The sequence below is a fragment of the Arvicola amphibius genome, chromosome 4 (genome assembly GCF_903992535.2).
Source record: "Arvicola amphibius chromosome 4, mArvAmp1.2, whole genome shotgun sequence".
Taxonomy (NCBI): Eukaryota; Metazoa; Chordata; class Mammalia; order Rodentia; family Cricetidae; genus Arvicola; species Arvicola amphibius.
Window position 1 is genome coordinate 126,896,335 of NC_052050.1, and position 24,266 is coordinate 126,920,600.

Sequence of the window (24,266 nt, forward strand, 5' to 3'; positions counted from 1 at the left end):
ACCCAAGACATGCATAAAATTTCAAAGGGTTGGAAACTGGGGAGATTTTCTTTTCCTCCAAAGCCATGTGTCTTGTGTATATCACCACCTCGCAGGGCTATGAACAAATGGGGCTGTTCTGTGGCCTATTGAGCCCTTTCCCAGGCCTTACTCCATTTGATCCCTTTAACCGCCTTATCTGGTAGACACAGAAGGATCATAAGCATCGTTCACAGCTGAGAAAGGTGAGCCCCACTAGTCGGTGGCTTTGCCAAAGGATCCCGGGCTCCCAAACAGCAAATCCCAGACTGGGCACCGAGCTCTGCCTTCCCCGGATGACGTGTCAGGGCCCCGGTTGATGGGATTTGTGCAGGCTCTAAGCTTTTCCTTGGATGTGTGACCTATTTTGAACCGAATTTGTTTCGAGATAAAACTCTCCAGTACACCAGCAAACTATATGGTAATCTGCTCCAGGTGAGGCAGGACGGAGCTAGGGAGGCGGCTCTCTTGGACTTCTTGTGAGATTGTAACTCGGCATGTTAGCCACACCTGCCTCTTGGATCCACCTCTCTCACTGCTAAATCTCCCGGAAATCAGCGTCGGAGTTTTGTAGTTAAGCGCGATTTTACAACAATGCCCGCTAACTTCAGTACTTCCAGCGGCTTTTTACCCTTCGCTACCTAACGTTGTCCAAATGTTTAGGCTTTTGCTGCGGTCAACATTGTTATTGTTTTCTCCGTGTCTGGGGCCAAATCATTTACCAACTTGAGAAAAGTTTACACTGCCAGCATTTAAAAGTTTTCCTGGCTTTGGGAGTGGATATTCCTCTCCAGCTTCATTTATCGTGGCTGTGAAGCTTCGCCCCTTGCTGTGGGTGTCCTCTTTACCAAGTTCGTCCAATGCCCCTCTTAGACATGATTCTGGGATGCTGAGTTTTTCTGTTGTTTAGTTTGGGTTTCTAAGTTATCATTTGAAAATTGATTTCTTTTTTTTCTAGATTGAAATTAGAAGAGAAAAGAAAAGAGCTGCTCGGGAAGCTTGAGGAGACTACTAAATTAACTACTTCCTTGTACTCACAGCTCAAAAGGTGAGCATGGCGGGCCCTTGAAGGGAGCGTCTTTCCCAACACCTAGGCAGGCCCCGCTTCCTCTTTGGTTGGTTTTTGCTGCTTAAAAGTAAACAAATAAATTATGCCCGCTCCATTCATGTTTAAATCACCAAATTTAGAAACAGGTCCCCCCCACCCCATAAACTCCATATTTAAGTTTGGAGTGTATTTAAAAATCTCCTGCCGAAGGGGGGGCTCGCTTTATCTGTCAGTGAGAATATAGGAAAATAGTGTATTTCTGCCATTGCCCACCTTCATTCACCAAGGGAGACAGAAGAAACCTGCTGTGAAATAGCTGCCCGTGACTTTCTTCCACGGATTAGAATAATCACTCTTGCATGAGGGGGCTCGTGGGTCCGCCGCCCTGTCTTCCTAGCCACGGCGGCGACGCTGACACTTGCTGTCAGCCTTTCCCAGTTGTTGAAGTGTGAGGTTGCGAGGATGGCTCTGCAAGATGACTTACAAGCATGCGTTTGATTTGATTTAAAATTTTAAGGTGTTTCACTGTGGTTGGGTTCAATGATCTCACCATGTTGCCCTAGCTGTCCTGGAACTCACATCGTAGACCAGACTGGACTTGAAACTCACAGAGATCCACTTTACCCGCCTTTATCATTGTCAAATTTATATGTAATATATATAAATATATATATATATATTTATATATATATTATGGTTATTTCCTTTCTCATTTATTCATTTAATTGGAGACAGGGTCTCTGTAGCCCTGGCTGTCCAGGAGCTGCCTATGTAGACTACGCTGGCCTTGAACTCACAGAGACCCTTCTGCCTCTGCCTCTGCCTCTAAAGTACAGGAATTGAAGGTGTGCACCACCACCATTCCTGGCCAGATGCGGTGTATTGTTTTAAAAGACCAGAATTCCTGGGGTGTATGAGGACAGCCAGGTTGCTAATATTCATGAGTGAGTAGGGAAGTCATCGTTCAAACAGCGAGCTCCTCTACCCAGGTTGTAGATCTAACTCCCGGGCATCGCCGTTCTCATCCTCTTCCTGTCTGGAGGGGTCAGTGTGCACTGCTGTGCTTCTCGCAGAGTGCCGATTTCACAGTGTGCTGTTCTCCCCAGCCTCTCCTCCAGCACACTGTCCATGTCGTCTGGCAGCAGCCTGGGGTCCCTGACATCCAGCCGCGGCTCTCTGAACACCTCCAGCAGGGGATCTCTCAACTCCCTCAGCTCCAGTGAGCTCTACTACAGCAGCCAGGGCGAGCAGACCGACGCAGACTACCAGTATAAACTGGATTTCCTTCTTCAAGAGAAGGGGGGCTACATTCCTTCCGGGCCCATCACCACCATCCACGAAAACGAGGTGGTCAAGTCTCCCAGCCAGCCTGGCCAGAGCGGACTGTGTGCCGTGGCAGCTGCGGCCCCCAGCCACACCCCCCCACTGACCGAGGCCTCCAAGTCAGTGACGTCCCTCTCCTCCAGGTCCTCTCTGTCATCCTTGTCCCCTCCCGGCTCCCCTCTGGTCTCGGACAGCACATTTCCAGCGTCCCCTCACGACCCCTCCTTGCACCAGTTCTCCGTTGACTTTGAGGACTGCGCCTTGAGCAGCCACTTTGCCGACATTGGCCTTGGTGAAAATCAGGTCTTGCTGGATTCAGACTCAGGAGCGTCCCAGTCTCTCTTAGAGGATAAAGACCTTGGCGAATGTGCAGGGGAGCTTCTGTATGAAGGAACAACGGGTAAGGGTAGAGCTTTGCTTTACCACATCGCCCTGCGCCATTTCAGGAAGGGTTGGAGGACTCATTCCATGTAAAGAAAGGGTATGGCTGCCTTCTCATTCTCCAGGGTGTTCATTTAAAGAGCATTCATTCCATACCTAGACTTTTTTCTCTGTCAAATAAAAATTGCCATTCGGGGGGGGGGGCATATTTATAGCTCAGTGGTAGACAGCTTGCCTAGGGGGTGCAAGACTCTGGGTTCAGTTCCCCAGTACCACAAAATAAAAACAGGGACTGAAGTGACGCTGAAGTCTATCAGGTTCTTGCTGAGCTAGTATGAAGGTCAGAAAAGACACTATGACCACACATCTGTAATCCTAGGGCTTGGGAGGCAGAGATGGGCAGAGTCCTCGGGCTTCCTGCCAGATGACAGAACCTGCTCTGCTGAGCTGCAGGCTCAGTGAGAGACTCTGTCCCAAAAAGTAAGGCGAAGAGTTGCTGAGGAAGACACCAGTGTCAGCCACTGACCGAGACACACATGCACACCTTTATACACACCTGCGTACACAAAAATATACATACACATACGCAAAACATATCGCCCTCCTGTTGAATAGACTCGACCATGGGTGCCTGTTCTGTAGTCCGGGCCCTCTGTGGGTGGTCGATGCCTAGGATGTGTTCTATGAGTAGTTCACACTTCCACCTGGAAATAGCAAAGAAATAAGGACTTTCTTTTTAAAATTGTCCAAAGCAGATGAAAACAAAGTCAGTTAGCATGCAGGCTAATTAGCACAAAGATTTAGTGTTTAGCTTGCTTGGGGAGTTCTTTATAAACAGTTTTTGGTTTGTGCCAAACTCCCCTTCTGCCCCAGTTACTTGGTGGCTATAGTCCAGTGTCCGGAGCCACTCTGCCATCTGCTGGCTGCTCTCGCAGCTGCAGGTCCAGGAAGATGGGCTGAGTGGCCCTTGGAATGAGTCCATGTTCATTAATGTTGTTCTCCTGCGCACTGGGGAAGCTTCCAGAGTGGTGCCATGTGTTGTAAAGAGCAGAGGGTACCATTGCTGTGTAGTGCTGTCCTGGGTTCTGAGGATAATCCATTCTGTAGCTAGTGCGAAGCTAGGTACAAAGCAAACTCTCGGCTCGTGCCGGGAAGTCCTGTTCAGTCAGCATGTATAAGCGTGTCCCACCATGCAGAAAGGACAGCCCAAGCAGAACCCTGTCCTTGCTGTTTTAAGGAGTGGTTTCTATGGGTATTCACGTGTGTAGGAATTCTAAGTATTAATCAGTTGGCCAACTGAGATGCAAGTTGATGTAGGGGTTTCTGATACCGAGTGAAGTTCTGTGTTCTTGTTAGTGGCTGGGGCAGAACTGGAGTGGATGAGGCCTTCCTGCGGTTCATATGCCCTCTTTCAGGGATGTGCCAATGAATTTTAGGTCATTCTATTAAAATACTCCCCCCACACACACACAAATGCACATGGGAGATGTGTCCATAATGGCTTCCCTCAACAGAGAGCCGCTGTGGGACCTTACAGTGGCCCATGGGAAGCAGTACAGTGGAGCAGCCATGCCTGCATCCTTTCCACCTGCCTCTTTGGTTGTTTTAGGTGAGCATCCATCCTCTCCGTTGTTCAGACCCATTCCTCGTCTGCACAGTTACCTTCATAGAATGCGAGACCATGCCTGGCATCCAAGCCTGCCCGGCACACATGCGCAGTCTGTGGTGATTGTTGCCCTGTGTGCTGAGAGGTCGTGAACACTGGTGTGCCCCTCTCTGCACACCATGCTGCGGGTTGGGGGTGGGACAAGGCCACGTACGTTGTGGTTGCACCGTTCTTATGTGCTTTTGTGCCTTTCAGTGCGTGGCACTTATTGAGCATCTATAACTGACTCTGCCCTTTATGTATTTGGTATATTCTCTAGCGAGTATTTCTCAACATCCCATCAAATAGTGAACCCAGTACATAAAGGCAGACGCTCAAAAAGCAAGAGGGTCCCAAAACCTTCAGCGCAAGGGCCATCACGATGATCCTGAGCTGCCCCCCTCTCCCCGCCCCGCCACCCTCCAGTTACACAGGCATAGTGGCCCAGTTCCTAATGCCTGAGTTTGCTAGCACCTTTGTTGATGACTTTGTGGCTGAAGAGAGGTGCCTGAAGGAAATTCCCACGAACCTTTTTTTTTTCTTTTCGAGACAGGGTTTCTCTGTGGCTTTGGAGCCTGTCCTGGAACTACCTCTTGTAGACCAGGCTGGCCTCGAACCCGCGAACCTTTTAAGTGTTACACAGCACTGCTGTTAAAGGCGCCCTAGACCTGGCTGTGGCCCAGTGGCAGAGTGGTTGCCTAGGACCTCTGAAGCCTTGGGTTCCGTCTCCAGTACCTCAAGACAGTCGCTTGGAAAATGCACACAAGGGCTTTGTTTGCAGTTAGCTTTCAGTTTCCTGTCTGAAAACAGCAGAAGGTGCGTGTCTTAACCGGCAAGACTAACTGTTCAGGCCACTGCAACGTCTTCCGACCTCTTAAAGGGCAGGGGCACTCTTGGAAGGACACTGTTCGTGTTCACAGGTGAAGCCCAGTCCGTTCTATAGACAACTCGCTCTCCCCGGCATCAGTCCCTACCAGATGACAGAAACCAAGGTGGAATAACGATGAAGTCTTCCCACAGCCAGTCTCTGCTATTGTCCAAGTCAGTTTTCAGACTGCTGCGGTTATTCCTGGGGGTAATCAATAAATGATGTCATCACCTTCACCCCTCGCAAAGGGGGGTGGGCAAAGAGAAGGCCCTTTATCATCCAGGAAACAGCATTCCCACTGCCAGAAATGAAAGAGAAAATGCAGCAATCAATCCTGTAATCTGAAGCCTTAAAACTTAAACATCTTAACTGGATGTAAAGTCACGGCTCAGAGGGGGGCCCAAATGCATACCAATACCGTTCCTCGGGCTCACTCGGGGAGGATGAAAGAGACTGGGGCTCGCAGCTACCTCAGTACCGAGGACAGCTTTAAGTGACTGCGCCTCGCTCCCTGCAGGATGCTGGCGGAGGAAAATGAGTTAGAGATAAAAGTGAAGTGGCAGCTGGTGCTAACGGTTCAGTGACACGCAAAAAAGTTTTTCCGGTGCTGTTGTTGCTGTTGTTTTAGTGGTAGTAGCTGGTGAGAATTCATGTAAATCAAAGATATTTTCTCTTTCATTTCTGTTAGGAGAGTAGCACAGGAGAAGGAGAGAGCGGCCTGTAGAGAGAACCGGGGAGCAAGCTCCACTCAAGTAGAAAGAGGCGCAGTGTTTGAAGGGGGCACGTGGTTGCTTAGCCAGAGCTTGTAGTGGCTCATGGATGCTTGAGACAAGAAGCTGGGGATAACGGGAAGCTGTGTATCCCTTGCCTTAACATACTTTACAGCAAGGACCTGTGAGATGGGCTAGGGGATTACATCCGAGACTGACAACCTGAATTCCATCCCACGCGATGGAAGGAGAGAGCTGTCTCCTGCACACGTCCACCACACACACACACACACACACACACACACACACACACACACACACCATAAACGTTTGTATTTTTTATTGTTTTTAATGGGGGTGGGGGAACGCGATGACTTGAGAGCTGGCTCAGCCATAGAGCATTTGATGCTCTTGCAGAGAACTGGAGTTCAGTTCCCAGGTGGCTCACAACTCCAGACCTGGGGATCGAACGCCATCTTCTGGCTTCCCTGAGTACTTCATGCACATGGTGCCTTTATAGAAATGTAGGCAAAACATTCTTAAATTTTTTTTTTTTTTTAGGCAGAAGTAGAAACAGTTTTTCCCAAGTAACCAAACCCCAGACCGTGTGAATCCCAGCATCCAGTCTCACCCCATCTAGTAATATGGGGAACAGCATTCTCCACTTTAAGAAAAAAGTTGTACTTTGGGCTTCTATGGTGCATTTTATGCTTTTCCCCATAAGAAACTAATGGTGTTGTCGCTTTCTCCACGTTAGACTTGGAAAAGTCATTGCCCAAGAGAGGAGGACTCCATCTGCGTGGAGACAAAACTGCGCGTGTGTCAGCCGCTGCCTCTGACGAGTCCGTGGCTGGAGACAGTGGTGTCTACGAAGCCTCCATGAAACAGTAAGGCCCTTGATGCCTGCCAGCCAGGCTTGTGCATACTGTAAGGTGTGGTCCCCTACAAGAAGCATCCTGCCAGCTGTGGAAATGACAAGCAGATTGCTGTACTCAGAGGCGGCTGACCTGAGGTTTCAGACACTGCTTTTTCTGAGAATCTTGGTGATGGACCAATGCTTGTTTGACACATGGAATGCCTCTTTAGATACATGTCTGGAAGTTCCTGAGATAGTGGGATGCCTCCCGGGACTCAGGAAAGCCAGGCATCGCAAAATCTTTTCCCTAAGCTCAAAGTCAGATTTTTGATGGAGTTGAGGGAGCCTGAATCAGTAGCTTCCACGGGAATCAGTTCCACGGAAGTGGGATGGGAGGGCCGCTAATGTCGCCCTTGAAAATGAGAGAAGGCAAAATCCACTTTACTGACTGTCCACCTGCTCCCGCATAGGCCTGGTGAAGTGGAGGACATGCCATACAGTGAAGAGGACGTCACCATTGTGGAGACTGCCCAGGTGCAGATAGGACTCAGGTGAGGCAGGGAGGGGCCTGAGCTGCGGAGGGGGGAGGGGCCTGGCCAGTGGCGGTGGTTACTCTGCTTGACGCTTTGTCTCTTTTGACAGATACGACACAAAAAGCTCAAGTTTCATGGTGTTTATAGCACAGCTCCGAAATCTCCACGCCTTCCTTATACCTCATTCTTCAAAAGTGTAAGTTAAGTCAGAAAACAGCAACAACAAAAACAAACTAAGGAGCTTAAAACTTTCTCCCCACAATAATTCTGCGTATGAGCAAACAGTTCAAAAGGAAGATATGGCAGGAGGGTGGGCAACTCGAGAGATGGCTTAGTGGGTAAACGTTATTGCTGCTCTTCCAGGGGACCCAATTTTGTTTCCCTAGCACCCACATTAGACAGCGTCCAACCACCCATAACTACAGTTCCAGGGCACCAATGCCTTCTTCTGGCCTCCGCAGATACCAGCACATGGATATACACAGGTACACATAGTTAAAAGCAAAATAGATCTTTTTAGTAAAACAAAATAAAAAAAACGAAGGCTATGGGGAGAAATAGCCAGGCTGATTGCATCTGAAGCAACCGTAGGTAAAGATGAGGAGGGAAGTGTGGGCAAAGGGAACTAGGATTAGCTCTTATCCCGATGGCTATGGTTAAGATTAGGAATCAAAACTTTATATAGTGTCTTTCCTTGACAGAGGCTGTGTTGGGACCTGATTGCTGGAAATATGATTTCATTTTTTATTATGGCATAGTCATGGCTACTGTCAGTTCGGAGAGATTTTTTCTGATGTCATCCATGTAGTGATTACATCAAGCCTCGCCACAGAAACAGTCTATGTTGCGTGAAGGAGCGTGGGCACTTCCAGTGACCAGTGATTGCTCAGCTGCAGTCCCATTACTGTGTTAGACCAAGAACTCCAACAAAGTGCTGATGTAATTCACCACCACCCGTTGCCTCGGGGCTATTTCCTAAGAGAGTGGGTTTTCTCAGCCCCATCCCGCCAGTCTTCTCTAGAGCCAGGTCTCAGTGACTCTGAGAAGGGCATGTAGAGGTGTGACACCGGGGACCACATCTGCATGTCTACCTCCTTTCTGAACACGGCAGGACAGAGACAGGTAAAATGGCAGCGGAGTGGTTCCCATGACTCCATATCCTGCCAGGTGGCTGTTTCCTTAATGACAGTGTCTTCCTCAGAGGCCAGGACTTTAACGGGGTATGTGTAAGAACCCTAGGTGTTTACTAACAGGTTACTGTTAGGTTCACTTCCCTGCAGTTTGGGGGGGAGTGCAGAGGCAGAGCTAGATAGAGATTGTTCGGTGCTAACAGAAAAGTGGCTGAGTGTCCATGGACAGTCACTGAGGCATCACAGAATCCAGGAGGAGAGCGGGCTCGGAGGACTTCCTGAAGTAGAGCATGGGGACCCATCTCATTAAGATTAGCAGAGAGAGTAGGCGTGAGGTGGCCCCGGCTGCGTCAACACAGAGCACATTTGGGGAAGACAGGCTCACTTCCAGTCCGTGTGATAGCGGAGAATGCTGTCAGTGGCTCTTTAATAAGCCAGGTCAGAGTTAGCAGGACTGGGGACAGAACAGTGAGAGCCAACTACTGTGTGCCTACACCCGTGTCCTACATATATGTCTGTGTACCATGCGTGCTCCTGGTGTCCAAGGAGATCAGAAGAGGACATCAGATCCCCTGGAACTGGAATTACAGATGGTTGTGAGCCACTGTGTGAGTGTTGGAAACCAAACCCAGGTCCTCTGCAAGGGCAGTAAATGCTCTTAACTGTGGAGCCATCTCTCCTGCCCATGTCCTTTCTTTCTCCTTTTTTTATTTAAAACATTATTTTATGTGTATGGACCTTTGCCTGCACAAATGTTTGTGTACCGTGCGCAGTCTGTGCTGCCCATGGAGGCCAGAAGAGGGCATCAGATCCTCCAGAACTGATGCTGTAAGCAGCCATGTGGGTGTAGGACCCTAACCTGAATCCTCTGGTAGAGCAGCAAATCCTTGAACCACTGAGCCATCTCTCCAGACGCCATGCCTTTTTTCTTACATACAAGTGTTCTATCTTGTCTGCACGAGCCACCATCATCCTAGGCCCTTCATAAGGCACGGCAGCCCCGGGGGAACGCAGGAGCCAGCTGGCGGTGTAGCATAGACTTCTGCTCCCCAGTCACTTCACTTGTCTACTTGCTCTGAACTTCCTGAGATGTAGCAGCATTTTCTTAAAGTCGTATGTAAGCCTGAATAATGACACAGCCCAAAAAGTCAACCACACATGATGTTCTCAAGTCGTCTTAGTTCCAAGTGTTTGAGGAATTTGTTGTCCTTTCTTTAGCTTTAATTTTCTCTCTCTCTCTCTCTCTCTCTCTCTCTCTCTCTCTCTCTCTCTCTCTCTCTCTCTCTCTCTCTCTCTTTTTCTTCCTTCCTTTCTATTTGTTTCTTTTAATTTAAACTTCATTATTTGGGCTGGAGAGATGGCTCAGAGGTTAAGAGCATTGCCTGCTCTTCCAGAGGTCCTGAGTTCAATTCCCAGCAACCACATGGTGGCTCACAACCATCTGTAATTGGGTCTGGTGCCCTCTTCTGGCCTGCAGGCATACACACAGACAGAATGTTGTATACATAATGAATAAATAAATAAATATTTTTTTAAAAAATAAACTTCATTATTTAAAAAGCTACAAATAAAAAGCATCACCAGTCAAAATTTGCCAGACCCAGAGACCATATAACTCAGTGAACGTCTATGCAGTTAGAGAAGCCATACAGAACAGGAGCTGTAGAGCCTTCACACTGGATTTTATACTTTCCGTATTCAAGATATTTTTATGTTCTTAGCCACCAACAAAAATGAAAAATCTATACCGGAGTTAGAACTTACACGTCCTCTCTCATGAGCCGTGTTCCTTGCCCACATTCAGTCCTTCCTCTACCCTTACGACTGAGCCTTTCTTGTGTGCTTTTCTACCTGGTAACCTACGCCCACAGTTACATTTGTGTGTGTGTGTGTGTGTGTGTACTATTCATCTCTAAAGGAAAACAGTTTTAGGTTTTTGAGACAAGATTTCATATATTCCGAGCTAACCTCAAACACCTGATCCTCCTGTCTCCACCTCCCAGGTGCTGGGATCAAGGCTACGGGCTACCATGCCTGGCTTTACAACTTCTTTTTGCCAGTGATTATGACAAATTAAAGCTGGTGTTCAGGTGGTTGGTGACAACTTGCCTGGCTCTGGTCGGAGAGGTCTCTCTTGTAGCAGAATGGGCAGCAAAGTGCCCTCATCTGTAGTTCTGTTGCTTTCGCTCCTCTTCTTCCTTCTCCTCCATCTCCTTCTCTTCCTCCTCTCCCTTCCGCTCCTCCTCCTCTCCCTCCTTCTCTTCCTCTTCCCTTTCCTCTTCCTCCTCCTTTCCCTCCTCCTCTTTCTTAATATTTATTCATTTTTATTTTATGTATAGGCGTGTTTTGCCTGCACGTATGTCTGTGTACCACATGCATACCTGGTACACACAGAGGCCAGAAGGGGGCTTTGAGTTCCTGGAACTGGAGGCACAGACAGTTGTGAGCTGCCATGTGGGTGCTAGGAACTGAACCCAGGTCCTCTGGAAAAGCACTCCCTGCTCTTAGTCCCTGAGGCATCTCTCCAGCTCCTGCCTCCGCTTCTGGACCTCATCAGCTCAGCCCTCTCTCTGCGGAAGCATCTTGAGATGAGTCAGACACTTAGATGGTGGGTATAGAATAGCTGAGACCTGAAGGCTGAAGGGACAGGCACCACCACTTCCTTCCATTTCCCTCAGTAACATGAAGGCAGAAGGAAAAAAAGATTCATTTCTCCTGAGCTTGCAGCCCTCAGGGGGAGCCAAACCTTTCATCAGCTGCCACTGGAGTTTAGTGCTGAATCTTTGTCATCAATATTGACATAAAATTAAAAATATCGTGAACTAAAAGTTTTGGGTCTGAATTTGCAGATTTTTCTAACTAGAAAAAAAAAGGGGCATATTTTAGACTATCAATTAGACAAGAATGGGAATGGGAAGCAGAGAGATTTCGTGGTTTTCTCTTTCTGAATTAGGAGGAAACTACCTCAGGCTGCTTCCCGATCTGTGAGTCTTTATAGATTGTCAGAGAACTCCCGGGGGAGCAGGGGCATGGGTGTCTCTGTGTGAAGGGTGTTGCTGTGCGTCCCTCTGCGCCTGTGCTGCGGCTGCGCCTCCCCTGCAGAGATGCTAGACAATGATATTTTGGAGCTGCCGCTTCATCCGTTTTCCGTCCTGTTAACAATATGCTCCTTAGCCTTTCTTTGTCTCCGGTAGGGTAATATATTCCGCTCCTCGGCTTGTTCGTCAACAATCTCTTGTTTGATGATCAGGATGAGGGTTCTTGGAGAGAAACCCACCAGTGCCCGCATTAGCGTGTTCCCACCTCCTCACCTCAGAAACAACTTACTTATAAGTTGATGTGTGGGGGTGGGGGGGTTCAGCCCTGCGACTCTTTCCCCCTCGCTCCCCACCACGCCTTTGCTGTAGTCTCAGGGTGATGACAGGCTGGATCTTTGGTGTTTTGGGGCCCAGCGGGCACGGGTGGGTAAGAACAGAATGTCTGCAGCTGCGCATGGGCGCACTATGGCCGGGCACATTGATCTGATAATGCTCGCCGTGTTTCCTCATTTTCTCTCTTTGGCGGCTGATTGCAGATGACAGCTGCGGGTCCACTGTGACCAAAGCGCCCAGGAGATTCATTCCGTTCTTGTTCTTCACAGGTATTTTAGGGTTGCTGTGCTTCCCTCCTCGGCGGATGTGAGCTGCCTATTTCGAACAAAAGTCCATCCACCCACGGAATCCGTGCTGTACAATGATGTGTTCAGGGTGGCCATCTCTCAGGCAGCCCTGCAGCAGAAGACCCTGAGAGTGGATCTTTGCTCTGTCAGTAAACACCGCAGGGAAGAATGCCTGGTAGGCGCCTTCCTATGGCTCTCAGAGAACACTGTGACTCTGCAAAGCTGTTTTATTACTGCTCTGCCAACAACAGCTAACTACGTTTTTTCTTTTAACATTTATTTATTTATCTGACTATGGCTATGTTCATGTGCCCAGGCACACATGTGAAGGTGAAAAGGTAACTCGGGGACTTAGTCCTCTCCTGTCACCATGGAAGTTAAAACGCAAGTCGCCAGTACCTTTACCCATTCAATCGTCTCACCAGCCCTGGTTTTCTTTTTTTCTAAAATGTTTTTCTCCCATTCCAGATTTTTTAAATCTGCTTATAAGTCATAAGGTTCTGTAAAGCTTGACTTTGCAGCCTTGTTCCTTGAGTACAGGAGACCTTTGCCTCTGCCTCGTCTATCTCTGTGGACGGGGCTTGCGGCTCCCAGTGCTAACTGCGGATGTGGAGTGCTTCCTATATTAAGCTCCTTGAAGGTTTAAAAAAAACCTGGAACAGTATCGTGGAGGTCTCATGGTAGAAAATGTGATTCTTTGGCTGGAGAGATGGCTCGGAGGTTAAGAGGATTGACTGCTCTTCCAGAGGTCCCGAGTTCAATTCCCAGCAACCACATGGTGACTCACAACCATCTATGGTGAGATCTGATAAACTCTCTGGCCTGCAGGCAAAACACGCAGACAGCACACTGTATAAATAATAAAGGTTTTTTTAAAAAAGAAAAGAAACTTGATTCCCTCCATTTGGGTATAAACAGCTACCAAAGTGGGGTGCTTCTAGCAAACGATGGAGCTGGGGATCAAAACTCATCCCATCGCATTCACTGACTCAAACTGAATTAAGCAAGACCCTGAGTGTGTGGTTCCTCTGCTCAGCCCATTTACCTCTCCATTGTATGAGGTCATCCATGGCATTATTACTGTTGGAAACATGATTCAATGTGATCAGTGACAGAAGGGCTTCATACTCAACCAGCTGTGTGCTTAGCGTGCTGTCATCCACAGCTGGGCTTCCTTCTCCCCCTCGATGGCCTGCTCAGGTGCAGGCAACCAGACAGGAGCCCACTTGGTCAGACCGGCCGCATCTTTCTGGTTCAGTAGGAGACAAACACATATTTAATGATGACCACAGAAAAAGGATAAGTTTCCCCCTTTTCCATATTTTGAAGAAAAGAGAGAAATACTATCTCATAATAAAATTAGAATGGCACCAAGATCGTCCTGTTGGCCTCAGACAGGCGTCAGTACAGTGGCCACCATCCTTGCTTGCTATGTGTCAAAATGCTCCAGTAAAATTACTAAATATGTAATGTGCTCCTTAGTACCTCTCAGAAGCAGTGGAGCCGAGATTACATGCTTACTGTGGCTAGGTGAGGCTCTGAAGTTGCTTTTATCATTACTTTTGTTTGTTTGTTTGTTTGTTTGTTTGTTTGTAGTCTGGTAACTGATGGATTTTAAAAAAAGCTCTTGCTACATACTCATTCAAGAGCAAGGCAGTCTCAGTTTCTCAATAATGAATGTGTTGTCATAATCAAGTCCCTCTTCTGACATATTAAAAGAAGCACTTTGGTTTCTAATTAGTCATTTATTCATTTATTTTTTAAAATTCCATTTAAATATAATTCCACATTTAGAAAGAGTTATGTGCTTACTCATTGAGGAAATTAGTTGGGAAAGTTTAGTATTACAGAATAATCCCAGGATTGCTAGTTTGATTGGGCATTATTTCTTAACTGAGTCATAGCTAAAGATATCAATATGCCCAGATTTTTAAAAACCCACCAGTCCTGCACAGGGCAGATGGCCGGCCCCATGGGCTGAGAGCCTGAGGATCCTGATCCAGATCACAGCACATGTGTAAAAGCGGGATCACTGGTGCATGCCTTAAGCCCCACACTGGCGGGTAGAGGCGGGTGGATCCTAGGACCATGACTCCAGGTTCAGCGAGAGACCCTGTCTATTGCAAATAAATAAACAATAGCGGAGAAGAGATTGAGGGCACTATCACAAAGCCATCCCGTGTCTACTGCACATATGTATGCACGCATACGAAAGTGCACGCGCACACACTCGAGCACTCACAGGCGCACATGAGCACATACACTGGTGTGCGTGTACACGTGCACACACACATACATGCACCCAGACATACACAGAGGCACAGCCCGTGCTTTATGTCACCAGTCGTGTGTCAAATCTGCTTTAGGCAAGCTCGCCCGGTCGTCCTTTGTCCTACCAGAGAGAACAAAGGCTAATTGACATTTTTCATTTCTCTCCCTTTATTTCCTCCATTTTCCCGTAGGCTGGGACTCAGATCAGTCTGGCAGATCTACCATTTTCCAATGAGATCTTCATGCTGTGGTATAATTTACTTCCTTCCAAGCAAATGCCTTGCGAAAGAAATGAAGAAGAAAAGGAGGCGCCTGTAGTCCAATCAGAGGAGCCGGGACTGGGTCCTGTAGACCTGGTGAGTCACCCTGGAAGGCTGCTGCTGAGAAGCAGGGGGGCAATGTGGGAGGCAGGCTGTGGAGGACAGCGGGCCTGCTGTCACTCATGAGTTTTTCTTCCTCCTTTTTCCTCACCTCTTTGCTCCCAGCAGCCTAAGAAGAATCCTTTCCAGGGTAGATTCAAATGGGACCTGCATCATACCTCCACAAATAAAGAGATTATTTGAGGCTTTGTGTTTTGGTTTTGCAGGACAGGGTTTCACTATGTAACAGCCTTGACTATCCTGGAGCTTGCTTTGTAGACCAGGCTGGCCAAGAACTCACAGAGATCCACCTGCCTCTGCCTCCCAAGTGCTGAGATTAAAGATGGACTCCCCCTCCCCCCCAAGAGGCTTGAGTAGAGTAGTATTGTCATGGTCCCAGGAGAAGCCCCTTTACCTGTGCGTCTCTGTCACTTCTCCCTGCTCTGTAAGTTTGCTCCTTCTGGGCATTTCATATAACTGAAGAAACACAAGGCTTGCTCTCTTCCGACCCTCTGCTTGCACTCAGCAGAGTAGTACCGAGGTCCACCTGTCAGGAGCGATGTCAGTGAACGCTCTAGTTCAGACATCCCAGTTTGCTTCCGCCTCCTCCACCGATGTGCACGGAGTGCTTTCTACATTTGGATTCCTGTGAATGGTGCTGCCATGAAAACTGGTCCCCAGCATCGTGGGGACATGTGTAGACTGCACTTGCCAGGGCACATAGTAATTATCCTCAACATTTTGGAGGATTGCACACTGTTTTCTTAATATAGAGAGTAGTTGCCTTTTTACTATTGAATTATAAAATGTGTATGTGTGCAGAAAGTGTGTGTGTGTGTGTATGTGTGTGTGTGTGTGTGTGTGTGTGTGTGAGAGAGAGAGAGAGAGAGAGAGAGAGAGAGAGAGAGAGAGAGAGAGAGAGAGAGAGAGAGAGAGAATGTGTGTCAGGGTCTCAGCCCAGGCTGGCCTACAGTATGTTGTATAGAACAGGCTGGCCTCTAACTCTGCTATCCTTCTGCCTCAGCTTTTCTGGGTGCTGGTTCATAGGTGTGTGCCACCACATTCAAATTTCTGTCTTGGTACAAGTCCCTTTTCAGGTAATTTTATTGCAGAGATTTTTTTTTCCTCATTTGGCACGGTGTCTTTTCATTCTCTTGTTAGCAGTACGAAGGCTTATTATGACTTTGATGAAAATGCGCCTTGTCTCTTTCCCATCTTCTCCTCTGCTTTTGTTCTGTTTCTGTCATGGCTAAGACTAGCATCGTGGGATAAAGATTTATCCAGTGTCGTCCTTATAAATTCTTTCATATAGACATCTGATCCATTCGGGTTATTTACACAGCCTGTGAGGAGGGGGGCGGGTTGTGTTTCATTCGTGTGCGAATGTAATTGTGTCTCCCGGAGCTTCCCACTGTTGGGAGTCCATGCAAACTGAGGTCTTCTTGTTTTCAGGGCAGTGCTTGCCCTACAGAGCCCTTCCCAGCCCTCTTGCCACTCACTGCAGTATTGTGTTATATGTTGTGGCCAAGGCACATAGGCAAGAAATCCAGGTGACAGAAAGGAATTAGTAACCTGTGTCCCAATAGGGCAGAGACAACAGATCCTGGGGTTCCCTGGCCAGCCAGCCTCACCTGCTTGGCTAGCCGTGGGCCATGGGGCCAGGGAGAAACCTTGTCTCAAAACAAAGCAAAACCCAGCAAAGTCTCAAGAGGAATGACAGCCAGGGTTGTCCTTAGCTCCATGAGCACTTGCACACGTGCAAATGCACACACACAAGGAGTGGCAAAAGCAGACATCTTTATCTTATTCCTGATTTTGTGTGTTTGCGCCCACATTACACGTGCATAAGTGCACGGTGCCTGTGGAGTCCAGAAGGGGGCATCAGATCCCCTGGAGTTGTGAGCAGCTTGATTAGGGATTCTAGGGACTCGGGTCTACCTGATCTGGAAGAGCAGCAAGCGCTCTCAGCCATGGAGCATGGCTCCAGCTCCAGCTCCTAATTTTACAGGGGAGTTTTCACCATGAAATGATGAAGGGTTTTCAGACTCCCCTTTATCAGACTGAGAAAGACTTTTTTTCTTAGGTACTTGAATGTTTTTATCAATAAAGACTTCTTGAATTTGCCAGATACTTTTTTTTAATCTGCTTGGGTTTCCATATAGTTCTCCAGCCTTCATTCAATTGCTGTTGTTTTATTTTAGGTGTTAAATTAATCTTGCATTCCTGGGGTAAATCTTACTTGATGTAAAAACAAAACAAAACAAAACCAAAAAAGCCCTAGTATGTGTTGTCTTTTGTGTGTTTCTTTGAAATAAGCTTGCTATAATGTCTTTGTTCTCTCTCTCTCTCTCTCTCTCTCTCTCTCTCTCTCTCTCTCTCTCTCTCTCTGTGTGTGTGTGTGTGTGTGTGTGTGTGTGTGTGTGTGTGTGTATCCACTATGTGTGCGTGTGTATTGAGGCCAGAGGACAACCTCGGGTGTCAATCATTTTAGGCATAATCCATCCTGGTTTGCTTTTGTTTTTAAACAATTCTCTCACTGGAACTGGGGCTCACCAACTTGGCAAGGCTGGCTGAGCAGCTAGCCAGGAGATCCAGCTTTCTTTGCTTCCCCAGTGCTGGGATTACAAGTGGGCATGGACTTTGAATGGTGTTGGGGGTCAAACAAAGGTCCTCATGTTTGTACCGCAAGCACTTTACCAACTGAGCCATCTCCTCTGCCCTCAGAGAACGGGCACTGAAGCAGTCCCGCCTCGTCTCCATTTAGGAGGAATTTGGGAGAATATTGCTACTAATTCTTTAAAAGTCTGATAGGTCCAGCAGCCACATGGGCCTTAGCTGTGAGAAGTCTGGTTCAAAATTCAAGGTCTTATTTGTTCTGACTCTCAGAGTGTTGGTCTTGAATTTGTTTTGGTATCTTTGCCTTTTTAGGAACATTCCTATTTCACAAGATCATCTTAATCTGTTCATATATAACAGCTCATATTTTCTCATAATCGATTTCCTGTCTGAAAGGTTATAAGAGGTTGAGGTGTTAAAAGCTAGGCCCATAACCGAAACGCCAAGAGACCCTACCTCGTTCATGCCAAAACTCAGCATTGCAAACCGCCCCGCTGTTCTTCCTGATCAGGCCAGCTACAGGTTTGCTAGTGTTTGGGGCATTTCTGAAGAACCAACTTAGACTTTACTTGCCGTGGGTTTCCTCCTTGGTCTGCCATTCTCTTTCTTCGACTTGCTCTAGGATATGTTCTTCAGGTGGAAAGTTGGGCTCTTGGTTGATGCCTTCGTCTTGCTAAGGTAAATGCTTACAACCCTAAGTACCCTGACAGCTCCGCTTGAGCATCCAGGCATCTCTCTTCTCTCATCTCAAAGTTTTCTCAACTAACGGCCTTAGGCTTCTGCATGCTTGGGAAGGTTAATTTCTGCATATTCCTTAATTTCGCATATTCCCTTCTGTTGCTGGTCCTTAATTTTATCCCAGTGTGACCAAAAAGCCACACTTAGCCTGACTCAAGTCCTTGTAGATTTATTGAAGCCACTTTTATGGCCTCGCATATACTAGAGAATGTCTTGTGTACACTTGAGAAAGATCCTTGTTGAGAATGCTCTACGGACGTTTGTTAGTCCTGCCTAGTTTACAGTGCCGTTATGTGAGTTTACTTCACTTTTTATCCCCTTCTAATCTCTATCTCTGATGTTTATTTTACGGGAAAGGGCGGTGGAGAGATTTGTAACAAAGTGCACAAATCTTACCCAAACAGTCAGAATTTATGGCAAAGCAATGACACCTGTGTAACTGACTCACATCGAATCACAGTGCATTTCTGTCACTTCGGAATCTTCGCTTGTCCCCCATCCTGCTGTTACCACAGTCTCCCAAAGGAAACTTCCGCCATTGCTTGTGTCTGTCCTACGTGACTTGGAGTTTGTTGTGACTGAAGTCTGCTCCTGTGTCTCTATGTAGTTACAGCTCATGCACTCTCATTGTTATTGTATCTCAGTTTATCTGTTGTATTGCTGCTGAGCATCCGAGTTGTTACTAATTTGGGCTTATTGTGGTGTTGCTATTAATTTGTGTGCATATAGTTGACGAAACTCCTGTCTTCTTCACTCTTCTCGTGTGTGCACAGCACTAACTTGGGTCTCTCATTGTCACTTCCCTGAGTATAAAATGCACACCACTAAATGGGGTTACCTTTTGCAAAGCGTGTATTCTAGTTTTTAACTCATTTTCTTTTGTATTTTGTTGTACTTTGATCTGAGTCCGTACGACTGGAAATGAGTATTGGAAAATAAATTTCTCACCCATGTCTGTTACTTTCTGTGACTTACCTTTCCAATTTCATAATGTCATCTTTGGGTGAGTGGAAACACTCAGTTCTAATGAAACTTTGCCTGACAGTTTTTCCCTTTAGGCTCCATCCTTTCCTTTTTATGGACCACTTGCCTGCAGGGTGTGAGGATTTTTGTTTGTTTGTTTTTGTGGTTTTGTTCTGGGATTTCAAGACAGTGTTTCTCTGTGTAGCTTTGGATTCTGTCCTGGAACTCTCTCTGTAGGCTAGGTTGACTTTGAACTCACTAAGATCCACCTGACTCCAACTCCCGAGTACTGGGATCAAAGGCGTGCACCACCGCCACCCAGCTAGGATTATTTTTTTTCTTGCAGATTTAGTGTGTAATCTTTCTGAAAATAATCTCTGCGTAGGATGTGAGGTGACCAGCCAGGGCTCCTCTCAGCCTCCTGGTAGCCGACTCATCTGGCATCATGGGAGCTTGGGACATAGTCATTGAAGGGTTTTCTTCCTATGTGTCTGTATGTACTGTCTCAACCTTGCCATCCATCCCTGGAATGTGTTCTTGCTTCACCAGGTTTCCTAATGCTGCTTTCAACTCTATTTGCTGTTTAATTGATTGGTTTTTAATTTGCATAATTTATGTTTGGTTCTCTTTCAGTGTCTCCTTTTCCTCTGTGCTGTTCACAGACCATATCACACACGTGGGTGACTTCCTTCTCTCGATCCTGAGCTGGTTTCTTTTCTTTACTGATCTGCTAATTTGAACCCCCTATATGAACAGTGTTTCTTTTCAGAAGGACCCTGGGATCCTTTTCTGGCATGTCAGCTAACTCATCCTGTGTTTCGGGTGCTGGGGTGTCATGGTGGAGGCTGGCTTGTGCCGAGACATATTCTCCTGTACCTTCTGTTGCACACATCCGATGGTGGCACCACGTCCCCCGCTCTTTTGTTTTTCCCTCCTTTCCCCACTGCTTTGTTTCATCTTCATAAAAACTCCTGGTGGGTTGCTATTGCTCAGACACTGCTGTGAGCGGTGGGAGGAGCTGACCGAGGTAACGGGTAGGATGGGGTGCCAGTCCCCCATCACCTGCAGCGGAGGACACTGGAGCACCTCGCTGTGTCCCCCGTAGGGCCTCATGACGCTGGCTGGGGGAAATGTAGTTTATAGTCTTTAGGCTGAGAGTATCCATGTTTAAGTAGTGAGGTGAGAGGCTGGGGGAGCAGAAAGTAGAAGTGAGAGGAAAGTGTGTGGCTAGAGGGTTAAAACCCAGCAGAAAATGCTGTGTATTACTTTTGGAAAAAGGAAGGACAAGCTTTTCCATGGTTATACCAGTTACAGCTAAAGTACAAAAACATGAACACAATCAAAATTAAAAATAGTTAATATTTAAAGCAACCTTCCTAAATCTGCAACCCTTTAATACAGTTCTTCATGTTGTGGTGACCCCCAGCCATAAAATTATTTTCCTTGCTGCTTCATAACTATAATTTTTCCGTTGTTATGAATTGTAATGTAAACATCTGTTCTCTGATGGTCTTAGGAGACATCATAAAAGGGTTGACCCCCAAGGGGTCGTGACCCACAGGTTGAAACTGCTTTTTTTTCTTTCTCTCTCTTTCTCTCTCTTTTTTTTAGACAAGGTTTCTCTGTAACAGCCATGGCTGTCCTGGAAGGAATACTATCTTTAAAATAAAAATAAGAAGGCAGTAAGATGAACTAGAAAGTACTGTGCCCTTTGTCTGTGTGTTTCCCCATTGGAGAAGCGTGGGTTTTTTTCCCCTTTGTTTGTTTTTCTAATCAGACTCTACAGGCTGTGGCAAGGAGAGCTAGTCCCGGCAGTTCACCTAAATTAAGTCACTGTGTCCTCCGGAGGAGTTTTGTGGCCAGACTGTTTTCTGCCAGGCTTCCTCAGTCTGATTTCCTCGGAGTGAACATTACAGCCTTGTCCCTAGTGTGTGGGTGCTCAGTGGGTATGCAAACCCCATAAAGCCCACCCACCTGTGTTTACTTTGTTCAGTCCATCAGGATGCTACCTCAAGTGCTGCCACCAGCTTCCTGTGGCCCTGGTCTGAGGGTCCCTGTCTAGCTTGTCCTTGTCCTGGCGGTGGCCATGATATCAGAGGGTAGAGAGCATCAAGGCTCAGCCTTCTTCAGACTCCTTTATCAAACTGGGTCTCCACAGGCTGTGCTGATCCTTGGGGTACTGTTCTTCTGTGGTGCGGACCCGTGGCCCTCAGACTTCCATAACCTGCTCCCGCTTTTCCTCACACCACACTCAGCTCAGCCTCTGGTGTCAGGTCCCGAGGGTGCAGACTGCTCCCCGGTTTTCTGTCCCCTCAACTCTCAGGGTTAGCAGTGCCCAAAGTCTTTGAACACAGTTCACTTGGTGGGACTGAGCAGCGTGTGTGTGTGTGTGTGTGTGTGTGTGTGTGTGTGTGTGTGTGTGTGTGACTGGAGCCCCAGTCACCTCGGCAGAGTTGTCGTCCCCATTGGTGGTTGTTTGTCATGACTTCCCTCCCATCCTTTCTCATGATCTCATAGACGTGGCCCTATAATGTCATATTACCCCTGGCCCAGGCTACAGTGTAAGGATTCCTACACTGTGATGCCCCCTTTCTCCGTCCTCTGCTGGCAAGGGGTCTCTTTTCTGTAACTGGCAGCGGCTTCATTCCAGGGCACTGATGGGCTTCTCTTTGTGTTCATCCTGGAAGAATAGTCCGTAATTTCATCAGTTTTTCTTTATATGAGTTGTGAAGCTTGATTGCTGTCTCTGAAAAGCTGCTGTGTCTGGATCACTCGTGGGTCTGCCTCTGTTGTCGGTTGTTTCTTTTGGCTTCTCGCCACCAGCAGTTAGCGGAACGCTGGCTGTTTGAGTGAGGGATTAAAGCTCCAGCTGAAGTACTCTGCTGGAGATGAGCTGAGGGTCTTCTGAAGGCAGATGACAGACAACATGGGAAAGTCGCCTGCATCACCTGGGGATTGTGAATCCCAAGTTTTCTTCCTCCAGAACCCCGCGAGACATGAAATAGCTGCTACTGTCCAAGCGGCTAAGAGCTGGTTTGGGCTCTATTTCTCTGCCTTGCTCTGTATAGATGCAGCTTAGGAAAGGCAGAAGCCTGACTAGACACACCCTGGGTGACGTCTAGCCCAGCCACACTGTGTGGAGTGTCTTAGTAGCTCTGCACTCCATGGCAGTCTTTTTATGCAGTGGCCTGTGGAGCCCAGAGTCCAGGCAGCCCATCTGTTTAGCCTGCAGGCCTCACGTCGAGGTTGCTAAATTCCTTTAGACTGGTAGTGATGGTCACCTCTCTTGGATCTTTGCTTTCTCCTGGACCTCAGTCCCCAACCCCGACGGCCCCTGTCAAGTCTTCTCACTTTCGAACATCAGGGAGTTTGTGTTTGTGTTTTTATTTCATTGTGTTTGGCTTTCGTGCTTGTTCTCAGCAGGAGAACTGGGTCTGGCACAAGCTGGTTCTTCACAGCTGGAAGTGTAAGCCTGCGTCCGAGGAGTTTCCGCTTTGTAGTCGGAGAGTCTGGTGTTAACTGCCTTACGGTTTCTGTCCTGCAGGATGCTGTGTCAGCCTTGCTTGCAAGAACTTCAGCTGAGCTGTTGGCTGTGGAGCAAGAACTGGCCCAGGAGGAGGAGGGAGAGCTGAGGCCTGAAGAACCGCGGGTCCCAGGGGGAGACTGGTAAACAGCCACTGCCTTTCTCGCTCTGACCGGGGTGTCCTTACTTTCTAGAAGCTTTGGGCCTTTACAGTCTCCTAGTTTAGTTTATGGCAAACAACATGACATCAGGGAGCGCTGGCTGTAGACTCTCTCCCTGAGCATTAGAGAGTTAGAGGAAGAAACGGCAAGATAGTGGCAAAATCAGCAAAGCGATCGTGCTTTTTATTCTTGCTTCCGGTAATGATGTTTACTGCTTTCCGATGCTTTTGTGTTTTATCTACGCTATCCGTTTAGAAGGCTGTGATAGCGTACTATAGAGCAGTGGCCCTTAGCCTGTGGGTCAGGATGCCTTCGGGGGCCGAGCAACCCTTTCACAGGGATCACATATTAGATGCCCTGCATATCTGATATTTACATTATGATTCACAACAGTACAAAAATTAAACTTAAGAATTATCAATGAAATAGTGTTATGGCTGGGGTCAGCACAACATGAGGAACTGTATTAAAGGGGCACAACATTCGGAAGGTTGAGAACCATTGTTACAGAGTCATAGATAGGCAAAAGTGGCCTTTTTCCTTTCCTTTCTCTTTTGACTAGGAGTGTCATTTAGGCTTCTTAGGCAAAGCTGCTATGAGAAAAGAGTGTCCAGGTGACCATTTCAGTATTGCCCCCTAATCCTTGCAGTCTCCCCCTCGGTGTCAGCGACCCGTCCTTGAGGACGCCCCGTCCTGTGCCATCTGTCTCCGAATGGGAAGGCTGTCTTCCCGGGTTTTCACTACCTTCTCCGAAAATAAATGTTAGTGAATGCTTCTGTTTTGCGTATCTCCCATATATAAACTCATTGGGATCAGTTTCTATGTACAGTCGTTGTACTGTTAGTGTGAGTGGACTGCTGTGGGTGTGTGTGTGCATACCTGTATGTGTGTTCATGCAGAGATGAACATGCTAGAAATTCAGGGTGGCGAAGGTCACAAATGTTGCTGTCAAGGACATTTGGAAGGAAGGGCTCCAGCAGTGATGTACAGAGGTGTAGAGACACTCAGCGGGTGCCGTCTGCACCCGGCCAGGGATGTAAAGGGTTAGCACAGCGTGCGAGTCACCCCGCATCTCAAGGACTGTACTTAGCAGGCTGGGAAGGGGGCTGGGGGCTCTCAGGTCACTGCAGTCATCGCTTGCTCTCCCTCGTGCTCGTTTCATGGCTAGACATTTAATAACTAGTCTGTGTCAATCTGCCAATGTGTCACCAATTGCAATTAAGGCTTGACATTTAGAAGTCAATGAAAAGGCTTTCTATTCTTAGGACATGAAACTCAGCACAGCCTGCCACGTTGCATAGCCTTCAAAATACTCATATATACTCTGTATAAATTGTGGTTGTGTTCCTCTAAAATATTTTTTGAAATTTTTATTTTATGCATATGGATCTGCATATACATGTGCACCACATGCATGCAGTACCCTCAGAGGCCAGAAGAGGGAGTCTTGCCCCTCTGGATCTGG

At 47.5% G+C, this 24,266-nt stretch overlaps 1 protein-coding gene across 1 annotated transcript in view; it reads left to right on the top strand.

The window, feature by feature from the left end:
• Wwc2 (WW and C2 domain containing 2) overlaps positions 1-24,266 on the top strand; it is a 165,521-nt gene that overhangs the window by 116,483 nt on the left and 24,772 nt on the right. The window contains 8 exon segments of the mRNA XM_038327607.1: positions 977-1,066; positions 2,173-2,789; positions 6,751-6,880; positions 7,320-7,400; positions 7,492-7,578; positions 12,153-12,345; positions 14,633-14,797; positions 22,662-22,783. Coding sequence (XP_038183535.1) covers positions 977-1,066; positions 2,173-2,789; positions 6,751-6,880; positions 7,320-7,400; positions 7,492-7,578; positions 12,153-12,345; positions 14,633-14,797; positions 22,662-22,783 — 1,485 coding nt within the window.